The sequence below is a fragment of the Chiloscyllium plagiosum genome, unplaced genomic scaffold, assembly GCF_037043375.1.
Source record: "Chiloscyllium plagiosum isolate Xiang-an unplaced genomic scaffold, Cpla_swu_hap1 HiC_scaffold_10, whole genome shotgun sequence".
NCBI classification, from domain to species: Eukaryota; Metazoa; Chordata; class Chondrichthyes; order Orectolobiformes; family Hemiscylliidae; genus Chiloscyllium; species Chiloscyllium plagiosum.
In genome coordinates, this window is record NW_028270148.1 from 75510950 (window position 1) to 75525216 (window position 14267).

At 41.8% G+C, this 14267-nt stretch overlaps 1 protein-coding gene across 3 annotated transcripts in view; it reads left to right on the forward strand.

The window, feature by feature from the left end:
- Nucleotides 1-14267, forward strand: part of LOC122553185 (polyphosphatidylinositol phosphatase SYNJ2-like) — a 244735-nt gene that overhangs the window by 202130 nt on the left and 28338 nt on the right. For all 3 annotated transcript variants that reach the window (XR_015758472.1, XM_087991469.1, XM_087991468.1), the window contains exons 20-21: nt 3554-3632; nt 10416-10584. Coding sequence is in view for 2 of the 3 variants with exons in the window: in XM_087991469.1 (XP_087847595.1) it covers nt 3554-3632; nt 10416-10584 (248 nt within the window). In the remaining variant the exon portion in view is untranslated. The remainder of the gene's footprint in view (nt 1-3553; nt 3633-10415; nt 10585-14267) is intronic.

Consider the following 14267-nt stretch of genomic DNA (forward strand, 5'->3'; position numbering starts at 1 on the left):
CTATTGGGGTTGCTGTCCCTTTCGAATAATTCCCATTCCAAGAGCTGACAGCTCATTGGGGCTACCAAGAAATTTGGCCAATTCTGACACTGCGTCTGAAAGGTGAGGATGCTGGGAACAGGCCACCCTCCCAATCAGGGAGCTAGGATCAGGAGTCTGCAAAGCGAATTATGACTTGTATTGTGAAGGAAGAGAGGTTGTAATGGTGGTGGCCTTTGTTGCTGGGGTCTCTTCACTGCAACGCGGAATCTTTGAATTGGGGTACTCCTTGTCTTGAGCTCACAGAGAGCTCTACATGTAGCAGTTCTCCTTCACCCAGCACTCATAAAATGTCATAGTTGCAGGAAGGAAATGGGCACTTTGTAGGTGAAAATGCTGTGGCAATGAGAGGAGTCAGCAGATGCAGTTCCTCGCGGTGAGCGGTAGCAGCAGGGATACCCTCCTGGCATTCAGGGCTAACAGAGGCAGTGGTGGCTTGTCCACCAATTGGAGGCAGTGGCAGTGGACCGTTTAAGATGGCATGGCTAGCAAGGTAACATCTCAAAGGAGAGCAGCCTGAGCGGGATTCTTGGCAAGATGGTATCAGCAGCTTGATCTGACAGTGGAGCTGGGGATTCCTGTTTGCAGGATGAGTATGGGTTCACCACCAGGCCCAGCATTGGTGGTGGCGTGGGCGAGGCAGACCCTAAGGCGAAGGGGTGCTGCCTAAAGAGTAGTGATTCCTTTGTTGGTGAGTCTGATGCAGGTGGTGAGATGGTGGACAAGGGGAGGCAGCACAGTTGTCATGGGTGAGCTGGCTCAGGACTCTCTTTTAGTTATATCTTTTATTCTTTTTATTCAAAATAGCACCGGATTTTGGCAACTGTTGAAGCTTTTCACTGTATTTTATTGTATTATTCACTGTATAATGCAAGTGACAATAAATAAATCATTAAACCATCAGGACTAGAACACAAGTGACAGATTTGACAACAGAGATGCCAATTTACACAGCATGAAAACAAAATGCTGATCATTTGGCCCAAAGTTGTGTATAAAAAACAAAAACTGTTAACTATCAGCCTTTATTCTCAGACACAATGACCAATTAGACTCTCCCTGTCTGGTCTTCGTCTCTGTCATCCTAGTTCATCTCAGGATTCTCAACCTCAGCTTCCTGCTCACAGATTTCCTTTCCTTCCTGCATCTCCTCCTCTGATAACCCAACTCTAATTTGGCAACTAGGTTGTGAACGTACATGATACCACTGCATCAGGGTATAGTGTGTGGTATTACCTCGCCAGTCTGGGCATCAGAACCTATCAAGAGGAGTCATATGGTCTGTTCTACAATGGTCAAAGCTCAGAAAGCATCATGTATCTCCTTAGTGTCAATCTGAGGAGTTTTTAGAGATGTCTACTGGTATGATTTAGAGGGAATGTACCTGATGTTGCCCAGTAACCATCCTTGTTGGGCAGAAGACTTTTGAAAAGGCTGGTGCTGATGAGTAGCCCAGGATGGTAATCATCATGGCAGCTCCCAGGATAACCAGCAAACACTAGCTGTTTTAGTCACAAATTAAGAGAGTGGGATCTTTTTTCTATTTTGAAGACTGTTGTTTCATGATAGGGCACCCTAACTGCCATGTGTCAATCAGTGCCTGATTCCTTGGAGGGAGAAAGAAATGTCTACCACATGGGCAGAAGTTAATTGTGAAGACAAAGATAATACAGTGAATTATGCAGTTAATGAGAGACAGATACATAGATACTAGGTTTTCACCAGCTGATAGAGAGATACTGATCGATTAATTGTTAATTATGTCAATGGTGAAAAGCTGATTTTTGGACACTTACCTGGTTATTACATCCACCATTATTCTCGCCATCTCTGGGAGCAGAAAATCAGACTCCTTAATTTGAATTAGAAGGATTACTACAGGGATGTATTAGATTAGATTAGATTAGATTACAGTGTGGAAACAGGCCCTTCGGCCCAACAAGTCCACACCGACCCGCCGAAGCGCAACCACCCATACCCCTACATTTACCCCTTACCTAACACTACGGATAATTTAGCATGGCCAATTCACCTGGCCCTGCACATCTTTGGACTGTGGGAGGAAACCGGAGCACCCGGAGGAAACCCACGCAGACACGGGGAGAACGTGCAAACTCCACACAGTCAGTCCCCTGAGGCGGGAATTGAACCTGGGTCTCAGGCGCTGCGAGGCAGCAGTGCTAACCACTGTGCCACCGTGCCACCCATAAAACTAGAACACCCAGAGGAAACCCATGCAGACACAGGAAGAATGTGCAAACTTCACACAGACAGTCACCCAAGGTGGGAATCGAACCCAGGTCCCTGGCACTGTGAGGCTGCAGTGTTAACCACTGAGCCACATGCCAGCCTTTTTTTTTTAAGTTTCAGACAGTTAAAGTGATTTGATTACAGTTTGCAAAATATTAAAAAAGAGATTAATTATTTCCATTGGTTGGGAAGTCTAGGATTCGGGTTCATAGTTAAAAATTACAGCTGACATTTCAGGAATGAAATTGGTAAATACTTCTACATAAAAAGGGCAAGAGATGGTTGGAACTCTATTTTACTTGATCAATTACTAAGTTTTAGATTGCCGCTAGCTAGAAGTTAAGAATGTGTTAAAGAGGTATAGATCAGCCATGACTTCATTGTCAGACTGAAGAGGCCTGGGAGACTCAATGGCCCACTCCCTTTCCCATATTCTTATGCCTCATTCATGAATTCCTGTTGCCAAGCATTGAAATTCTGAACCTTGTTTTATGTTGTAATTGGTCTCAACGGCAACATAGTTCCATGACATAATTAATTTAAATGTTGTACGTCCAACTTTTAGGAAAATGCAAAGACTTGCTACAGCAGATTAATGTTAGTGATGCATTTCTATGTATCATGACAAAGTAACCTGATCACAAGAAATAGCAGTGGGAACAAACCATATTGCCTATTTATTGTGATTTTCGGTGATTCTATGCTTCCGCCCTACTTTCCTGCCCACTCCCCGTACCTTTTGATTCCCTGAGAGATCAAAAAGAAAAATCAATACCAGCCTTAAGTATATTCAGTGTTGGAGCAATCCCAACCCTCTGACATGGACAGTTCTAAAAATTTGCAACCTGTTAAATGAAGTAATTTTTCCTCATCACAGTCCTTAATGAACAGCCCCTGACCTGAAACTGTGTTCCCATTTTTAACATTTTCCAGCCAGAGAAAACTCTCTTTCAGTGTCGGCCCTAATCAAGCCTACCCTGATAGGCGATGATTTTCTCAACTTTGTTTTGCTAAAGAATGCTAGCCATAGAATATAGAACATAGAACATTACAGCGCAGTACAGGCCCTTCGGCCCTCGCTGTTGCGCCGCCCTGTCATACTAATCTGAAGCCCATCCCACCTACACTATTCCACGTAGGTCCATTTGCCTGTCAATGCATTTAAACTTGGCGAATCTACTACCGATGCAGGCAAAGCATTCCATACCCTTACTACTTACTACCCCATGATGAGACAATAATTCTGTTACTATATTTCTGTTAGATTTGATCACGGACAGATGTTGGTAACTTTTCAGGATAGTCGGATGGCTCTGAAAGTTTTGGATCTAGATGGAAAAATGGTAAGTCTGGTTTAATGCAAAACAGTCTCCATTTTATGCCCTAGCATGTTAAATTAAAATGCTGTCAGTCATTTTAATAATGTGATAACTGAACTTAAGAATGCACTTTATGTATGTCACTAAGAAATGCGAATTGCCACAATAAATTAAGCCATTACTTTCTGCTTTTCTGGCATATTTGGGATGTAATGTACGGTTAATTAGCATTGTTTTGAGAGTACATAGAATAAGCCATAGGAGCAAAGTTAGCCCCCACCATTTAATTGCAATGGTTGAGTAATGCCATTAAAATCTAGGTTTAAAACTTACTGACTTGCTAGTACTTGTTTCCTGCCGTTTGCTATTTTAACACAGAGTTTTCTTAAGTAATCCAGCTATTGGCCGAAGCAAGCAGTAACCTGGTTGATGTATTCAAAATGCATTATTTAGCAACCCAAACCAATTTAGTATGAAAACGAAATTTGTGCTGCATTGATTTGCTGAGTAAAATCTAATGGAATGGTTTACAAAACAAAGGGACGAAGAGATCACAAAATCCCCTAAAACTACTATTCTGAACCTTGGGGTTTTAAAAGAGGTAGCTGCAAAGATTGCAGATGCATTAGTTTGATCATCCAGAATTCCTCAGGTTTATTGGAGGGATTTCAAGGTGATAGTTATAATCACACTACTTGCAGGGAGGTGACAGCATAGTGTTAGTGTGACTGGTCTTGTAATCCAGAAACCAATGTACATGTTCTGGCAGTTGGTTTCACCATGGCAGATGGTAAAATTTGAATTCAGTAAGATCTGGAATCTAAAGCTAGTCTAATTGTGGCCATGTAACCATTATCAATTGTTGTAAAAAATAATCTGAAACATAATGTCCTTCATGGATGGAGATCTGTCAGTCCTGCATCTGGTTAACTTTTACATGCTCTCTGAAATGTTTTAGCAAGCCACATAATGCAAGGTCACTTAAAGATGGTAATAAATACTGACCCTGCCAGTGATACCCACCTCCCATGAAAGGATAAGGAAAAAAATTAGGAAAAGTGGAAGTGGGAAAATTAGAACCATATGCTAGCTAATATAACATCAGTAGTAGCAGTAAATGCTGGAATCTATTATTAGAGACTTGGCTACAGGAAACTTAGAAAATCATCAATCCATTTAACTCTGTTCAATTATATTTTGGCACATAAACCATGCTTAACAAACCTATTCAAACGTTTTGCGGACGTAACTAGTAGGGTGGATAAGGGGAAACCAATAGATGTAGTCAGTGTATATGTATTTTCAAAAGTAATTTAATAAAGTAGGAGCAACAATGATTGGGATAAATATATTAACTTGGATTGAATGAATAGAGAGTGAAAAACAGGAATAAATGGGATATTTTCAGGTTGTTGGACTGCAACCACTGAGGTTTTGTGTGGATCAGTAATTGGACTTCAGCTTTATATAATAGAACATTACAGTGCAGTACAGGCCCTTCGGCCCTCAATGTTACACTGCCCTGTGAAACCAATCTAAAGCCCATCTAACCTACGCTATTCTATTCTCATCCATACGTCTATTCAATGACCATTTAAATGCCTGTAAAGTTGGCAAGTCTACAACTATTGCAGGCAGTTCCACACCCCTACTACTCTCTGAGTAAAGAAACTACCTCTGACAGGGAGAAAGTGAGGACTGCAGATGCTGGAGATCAGGAAGAAGGGCTTATGCCCGAAGCGTCGATTCTCCTGCTCCTTTGATGCTGCCTGACCTGCTGCGCTTTTCCAGCAACACGTTTTTCAACTACCTCTGACATCTGTCTTCTATCGATCACTTCTCAATTTGAATCTATGCCCCTTCGTGTGACCATCACCATCTGAGGGAAAATGGTCTCACTGTCCACCCGATCTAACCCTCTGGTTATCTTATATATCTCAATTAAGTCACCTCTCAACCTTCTTCTCTCGAATGAAAACAGCCTCAAGTCCCTCAACCTTTCCTCATAAGATCTTCCCTCCATACCAGGCAATATCCTAGTAAATCTCCTCTGAACCATCTCCAAAGCTTCGACGTCCCTTCCGATAATGCAGTGACCACAACTATATGCAATTCTCTAAGTGCAGCCACACCATGACTTCATGGTTCCGAAACTCAATCCCTCTACTAATAAAAGCTAACACACAGTATAGGTTAGAGTGGTGCTGGAAAAGCACAGCTGCTAAGGCAGCATTCGAGGAGCAGGAAAATCGACGTTTCGGGCAAAAGCCCTTCAGGAATTCCTGATGAAGGGCTTTTGCCTGAAACATCGATTTTCCTGCTCCTCGGATGCTGCCTAACCAGATGTACTTTCCCAACATCACTCTAATCTAGACTCTGATTTCCAGCATCTGCAGTCCTCACTTTTGCCTAACACACTGTATGCCTTCTTAACAGCCCTATCAACCTGGGTGGCAACTTGGGGACTCTATGTACATAGACACTGAGATCTCTCTGCTCATCTACACTACCAAGAATCCTACCATTTGCCCAGTACTCTACATTCCTGTTACTCCTTCCAAAGTGAATCACCTCAAACTTTTCTGCATTAAACTCCATTTGCCACCTCTCAGCCCAGCTCTGCAGCTCGTCTATGTCCCTCTGTAACCTACAACATCCTTCAGCACTATCCACAACTGTACCACCTTAGTGTTGTCCACAAATTTACTAACCCATCCTTCTAGACCCTCATCAAGATCGTTTATAAAAATAACAAACAGCAGTGGACCCAAACCAGATCCTTGTGGTACACCACGAGTAACTGAACTCCAGGATGAACATTTCCCATCAACCACCACCCTCTCTCTTCTTTCAGCTTGCCAATTACTGATTCAAACCATTAAATCACCCTCAATCCCATACCTCCAAATTTTGTGCAGTAGTGTACAGTTGAGAACCTTATCAAACGCCTTACTGAAATCCATATACACCACATCAACAGCTTTACCCTCATCCACCTGTATGGTCACCTTCTCAAACAACTCTAAGGTTTGTGAGGCACGACCTACCATTCACAAAACCGTGTTGACTATCCCTAATCCACTTATTCCTATCGAGATGATTATAAATCCTATCTCTTATAACCTTTTCAACACTTTACCCAAACAGAAGTAAGGCTCACTAGTCTATAATTACCAGGGTTGTCTGTACTCTTGAACAAGGGAACAACATTTGCTATCGTCCAGTATTCTGGTACTATTTCTGTAGACAATAAACACACAAATATCAAAGCCAAAGGCTCGGCCATCTTCTCCCTGGCTTCCCAGAGAATCCTAGGATAAATCCCATCTGGCCCAGGGGACTTATCTATTTTCACACTTTCCGGATTTTCCAACACCACCACCTTGCGAACCTCATTCCCATCTAGTCTAATATCCTGATTCTTAGTATTCTCCTCGACAACGTTGTCTTTTTCAAGTGTGAATAATAATGAAAATCTATATTAATTTCTTAACTGAAGCTGTAAAATATCTAAGTTTGAGGAGGGTTCAAGGCTAAATGGGAATATAAGAAGTGAGGACAATATAAAGACACTGCAGAGAGTTATAAACAATTTAGTAAGTGAGCAGATGGTAATAAGTGTGATGAAATGGAAAGTTATCCACTTTGAGAAGAAAAACAAAAACAATATTTTTTGTTGTAAAATTGGGGAATGTTTGCCTTCAAATGGTGCTGGGTGTCCTTTTATATGATTTACAAGAGGTTAACAGGGAGGGACAGCAATCAGTGAAGTAGGGTAATGTTAGATTTGTTTTTGTCAAAAAGAGAATATAAAAGTAAGAAAGTCTTAGTAACCTTGTGCAGGACATTGGTATGACCATGCCTGGTGTTTCATGTGCAGTTTTGATCTCCTTACCTGTTAAGGAAGTGCAACAAATCGTTCATGATGTAATTACCCTATGAGAAGGGATTCAGCAGTCTAGCCCTGTTATCATCTGATTTGGTGTGAAGGGATACCCAGGACTAATGGAACGAAAAAACAGGTGATGGATATATTAGTTAGGGGTTAATTTGGTGCAAAATGGTTGTACAAATATTGGGAGGTGGTAATCATTGGGAGCATTTTATGGAGTACAGTTAACTAAAAGAACTGTATATAAATAGTTATCTTTTTGTGTATAGCAAGGGCTGGGTCTCCAAAAAAGTTGATGAGGAAAATCAGAATATGAGAATAAACTTGCTAGGAATAAGGGGAGCTAGCTAATTGAAGATAAAATTGGCTTGAAGGTAGAAAACAGTGTGTAGAGATAGAGAATTGCTTTTCAGACTAGAGGCTTGTGACCACCAGTGTGCCACAAGGTTCAGTGCTGAGTCTGTAGTGATTGTAATGAGATCCGCAGGTGGACCTCAATGAATATGAGTTCCCTGATTTAGAATGATAGCCCCATCAGCTATTACGAGGGGGCATAGCTTTAACTTAAGGGGTGGTAGGTATAGTACAGATGTTAGGGGTAGATTCTTTACTCAGTGAGTCGTGAGTTCATGGAATGCCCTGCCAGTAGCAGTGGTGGACTCTCCCTCTTTATGGGCATTTAAACGGGTATTGGATAGGCATATGGAGGATAGTGGGCTAGTGTAGGTTAGGGGGGCTTGGATCGGCGCAACATTGAGGGCCAAAGGGCCTGTACTGCGCTGTATTCTTCTATGTTCTGTGTAAGTAGGTCATTCAGCCCATCGGGTCTATACTGATCCTTGAAGAGCATCCATTGGGAGCTTGATCAGATGGGCCAAAGGGCCAAGGAGTGGCAGATGGAGTTTAACTTAGATAAATGTGAGGTGTTGGGTTTTGGTAAGGCAAACCAAGGCAGAATTATATAGTTAATGGTAGGGTCCTGTGGAATGTTATTGAACAACAAGACCTAGGGATGCAGGTGCATAGTTCCTTGAAAATGGAGTCACAGGTAGACAGGGTGGTGAAGAAGCCATTTAGCAAGCTTGCCCTCATTGGTCAGTACACTGAGTATAGGAGTTGGGACATCATGCTGCAGCTGTACAGACGTTGGTGAGGCCACTTCTAGAATATATGTACAATTCTGGATGGCCTTCTATAGAAAGAATTTTGTTAAACCTAAGAGGGTGAGAAAGCGATTTACATGGAAAATGTTGATACTAGAGAGTTTGAGTTATAGGGAGAGGCTGAATAGGCTGGGACTTTTTTCCCCGAAGCCTTAGAGGCTGAGGTGTGACTTCCTAGAGATTTATAAAATCATGAGGGGCCTGTATAGAGTGAATATGCAAGGTCTTTTTCCCAGGATGGGGTAGTCCAAAACCAGAGGGCATTGGTTTAAACTGAGAGAGGAAAGGACGTGAGGGGTAACATTTTCAGAGGGTGGTTATGTGTATGGAACAAACTATCAGAGGAAATAGTGGAAGTGGGTACAATTGCAATATTTAAAAGGAATCTGGGTGGATATATGAATAGGAAGGGTTTAAAGGAATAAGGACCAAATGCTGGCAAATGGGGCTAGGTCAGATTGGGATGTCTGGTCAGCACAGATTGGACCAAAAGTTTTGTTTCAATGGTGTAGGACTCTATAAAATCGAATCATAAAAGCTAATGTAAAGGAAGAGAATAACTAAAATAAATGTTGACCCCTTAGAAGCAGAGGCAGGAGAAGTTATTATTCAGGTTGTGGAAATGATCGAGATAGTGAATAAATATTTTGTGTCCGTCTTCAGTAGAAAGCAATTTAAATAACATAGCAGGAGTTGATCAAGGAGGTATTACAAGTGAGAAAATTAAGGTAATTCAAATCAGCAGAGAAATATCCTGTAGACGTTAGAGGTCTGAAATCAGACAAATCTCTGTGACCAAATGGCCACCAACTTATAATTCTAATAGACCTGCAGGAATAGTTGAAGTGCAGGCTGAATTTGTCCAAAATTTCTTAGATTCTGGAACAGACCAGCATTTTAGAAGTTAACAAATGTTATATCACAGTTCAAGAAAGTAGGAAGAGAGAAAATAATGAATGACAAGCTTGCAATAAATCTTAGGGAAAATGCTGAAATCTGTGTTTAAGAAATCCTTTACAATTCACTTAGAAAAGTATGGTGTGATTAAAGCAAATCAACAGTGCTCCAAAATAATTTGGAAGTAATGGGGGGATCAAGGGAGAGATAGTTTAACTTTTTCAATAAAAACAGATCTGAGGAAAATAGTTATACAAAACTTTGACATTCAACAAAGTTGATGTTTTAAACTACATTGCACTTTAGGTAGAATGTCGAAGATTTGAGTGGGGTACTGGAAAAGCACAGCAGGTCAGGCAGCATCCAAGGAGCAGGAATTGAGCTTTTGCCAAAAACGTTGAATTTCCTGCTCCTCGAATGTTGCCTGACCTGCTGTGCTTTTTCAGCACCACACTCCTGACTCTAATCTCCAGCATCTGCAATACTCACTTTCGCCCTGTCAAAGATTTGGACACGTTGTAAAAGAAACTTCCAAGAACAGCACCAGGGTGGAGAGGTTTCAGTCATGTGGAGATTTAAGCTGAAGCAGTTTAAAATGGGATTTTATGGAAGTGTTTAACGTGATGAAAAATTCTTATAGAGTAGGTAAGGATAAACTGTTGCAGCTTGGAGGAGGATTGGATACTAGAGGAAGGTGTCAGACAATTGACAAATGAGCTAAAGGAGAGATGACATTTGTTTACCTGATACTTCACTACGATTTGATGTGTGCTAAAAGGAAGGTAGAAACAAATTTTATGCAATTATTTGTTTGTGCAGTCCCATCAATTTAAATTATGATTTAACACCTTCAAGGTTAACGGCAGAGTGGTGTGTATAAAACCCCGAACAAGAAACTGGCTTAATAATCTACATGAAGAAATTAATATAAACAGAAACAGTATTGCACCGATGTCTCCGACTGCAAATTCTTGCCTGCTTGAAGAAACTTTTGATTTTAACAGTCTGGATTATGATACTGAAGGTAATTCATATGCCTCATGTGCAAAATTACTACCAAATGATACTAAAAATGCAGTGATAATGTGGATATTGATGTGCCAGAATGCCAGTTGTCACAACACAGGTTCCTACGCAATACGTTCAGAACTTCAGTAAATGCTGAGTAGAGAATGGATCATCCTCAACAATGAAACACACTCCAAGCATCTCATCCACAACAATCACCTCAAAAAGAGTTTTAACTTGTGCAAAGCTAGAAAACTGCCAGTAATAGAGCTTGCTTCATTTATTTCACCCCTTTGTGGTTATTATTCTATCAATGTATTTTCTATCAAGTTCCTAGAAATGGTTAACATTCCCAATGATTGCCAATTCACAATTGTAATCATCATCTTGTCACTGTCTCCAGGGTAATACCTTTTTGTTCACTTCACAAATCTAAACCCAAAACTTAATCATAGTTAACTACGTAGCAATTGATTATATTTTCCTGGAAGGAGGATTCCCTGGGGGTAGATTAATTAGTATTGTAATTCTTCTATCAAAGATCTGTCCACTAAATTGTAAGTACAAGCATTTGTAGAATAGCTCGTTGTCTAAGAACTATATACAAATTTTAACAATACCATCACTTGTACCACTGAAAGTGGCGAGGCTTATAATATGCATCATGTGACCTGCCTGCTGACTACCCGTTCACCCTCATAAGCCTTTCATCTTACAAAGGGTTTAATAGCCACTTAAAAGTCTCTTTATTGGCTGAGAGTGAGGACTTCCTTTGGATATCATCATCCAAGACAACACCAACAAAATCATTGCTTCCACCCTTTAATACTTCCTGTATGCCTCTTGGATGTGGCTGTTTTGCCTCACTTGCTGAGATCTGCCTGCCTGGACCTGTCAATGCTCCTGAATTCCATGAATTTTGTCCATACTTCTTCCTGCCTGTAGTCCCAGCAGTGGACTATTCTACTTAGCTGAGAACAAATCCAAGGATTTCATGAAAGCCTGGTATGCAGTGTTTGAATGATTTATTGGACTGGCAGATTACAATTCTTTTATTTTAGAGTCATAGAGATGTACAGCAAGAAAACGGACTCTTCGGTCCAACTCGTCCATGCCGACCGGATATCCCAACCCAATCTAGTCCCACCTACCAGCACCCGGCCCACATCCCTCCAAACCCTTCCTATTCATATACCCATCCAGATGTCTTATAAGTGTTTCAATTGTACTAGCCTCCACCACTCCCTCTGGCAACCCATTCCACACACGCACCACCCTCTGCATGATTAGATTTTTAGATTAGATTCCCTACAGTGTGGAAACAGGCCCTTCAGCCCAACCAGTCCACACCAACCCTCCGAAGAGTAACCCACCCAGGCCCATTTCCCTCTGACTAATGCACCCAAAACTATGGGCAATTTAGCATGGCCAATTCACCTGACCTGCACGTCTTTGGACTGTGGGAGGAAACCGGAGCACATGGAGGAAACCCACGCAGACATGGGGAGAATGTGCAAACTCCACACAGTCAGTCGCCCGAGGTGCTGCGAAAAAGTTGCCCCTTACATCTCTTTTATATCTTTCCCATCTCACCCTAAACCTATGCTGTCTAGTTCTGGACTCCCCGGCCCCAGGGAAAAGACCTTGTCTATTTACCCTATCTGTGCCCCTCATGATTTTATAAACCTCTATAAGGAAACCCCTCAGCCTCCGACGCTCCAGGGAAAACAGCCCCAGCCTATTCAACCTCTCCCTATAGCTCAAATCTCTTAACTGCGCGTGTGATGGGGTTATGATTAAAAAGGTTGGGCTTTAGGTTGTAGTCCTTAAGGAGATTACATTTTTCCCTATCTGTGTTCTGCTAAAGTTACATATTAATAATAAATTGTTAATTTTTGTTTGTGATGTAACCTTAGTGTCCAAGATCTGTTAATTGTAAAATTTGTGATTTTTAAGGCAATTTTGAAAGTCATTGAGTGTTTTGGTTTCACTATGTTGTGACTCCAGTTATAACGAGGCTATTTTGGTTTGACTTAGAGTCATAGACATGTACAGCATGGAAAAAGACCCTTCAGTCCAACTCGTCCATGCCGACCAGATATCCCAACCCAATCTAGTCCCACCTGCCAGCACCCGGCCCAGATCCCTCCAAACCCTTCCTATTCATATACCCATCCAGATACCTTTTGAATGTTGCAATTGTACCAGCTTCTACCACTTCCTCTGGAAGCTCATTTCACACCCGTATCACCCTCTCCCTTAGGTCTCTTTTATATCTTTCCCCTCTCGCCCTAAACCTATGCCCTCTAGATCTGGACTCCCTCACCCCAGGGAAAAGACTTTGTCTATTTATCCTATCTATGCCCTCATGATTTTATAAACCTCTATAAGGTCACTCCTCAGCTCCAGGGAAAACAGCCCCTGCCTATTCAACCTCTCCCTATAGCTCAAATCCTCCAACACTGGCAACATCCGTGTAAATCTTTTCTGAACCCTTTCAAGTTTCGCAACATCTTTCCAATAGGAAAGAGACCAGAATTGCATGCAATATTCCAACTGTGGCCTAACCAATGTCCTGTACAGCTGCAACATGACCTCCCAACTCCTGTACTCAATACTCTGACTGATAAAAGAAAGCATACCAAATGCCTTCTTCACTATATTATCTACCTGCGACTCCACTTTCAAGGAGCTATGAACCTGCACTCCAAGGTCTCTTTGTTCAGCAACACACCCTGGGACCTTACCATTAAGTGTATAAGTCCTGCTAAGATTTGCTTTCCCAAAATGCAACATCTCACATTTATCTAAATTTAAATCCATCTGCCACTTCTCAGTCCATTGGCCCATCTGATCAAGATCCTGTGGTAGTCTGAGGTAACCTATTTCGCTGTCCACTACACCTCCAATTTTGGTGTCAACTGCAAACCTACTAACTATACCTCTTATGCTCACATCCAAATCATTTATGTAAATGACAAAAAGTAGAGGACCCAGCACTGATCCTTGTGGCACTCCATTGGTTGCAGGCCTCCAATCTGAAAAACAACCTGCCACCACCACCCTGTCTTCTACCTTTGAGCCAGTTCTGTATCCAAATGGCGAGTTCTCCCCGTATTCCATTCGATCTAACCTTGCTCATCAGTCTCCCATGGGGAACCTTGTCAAATGCCTTACTGAAGTCCATATAGATCACATCTACCACTCTGCCTCATGAACCATCTTTATTACTTCTTCAAAAAACTCAATCAAGTTTGTAAGACAGGATTTCCTATGCATAAAGCCATATTGACTATCCCTAATCAGTCCTTGCCTTTCCAAATATATGTACAGCCTGTCCCTCAGGATTCCCTCCAATAACCTGCCCACATCCAGTCTTCCAGCATCTCACCTGTGACTATCGATGATACAAATATCTCAGTAAGAGGCCCAGCAATCACTTCCCTAACTTCCCACAGAGTTCTAGTGTACACCTGATTAGATTAGATTAGATTACTTACAGTATGGAAACACACCCTTCGGCCCAACAAGTCCACACTGACCCTCCAAAGAGCAACCCACCCAGACCCATTCCCCTACATTTACCCCTTCACCTAACACTACAGGCAATTTAGCATGGCCAATTCACCTAACCTGCACATTTTTGGACTGTGGGAGGAAGCCAGAGCACCTGGAGGAAACCCACGCAGACACGGGGAG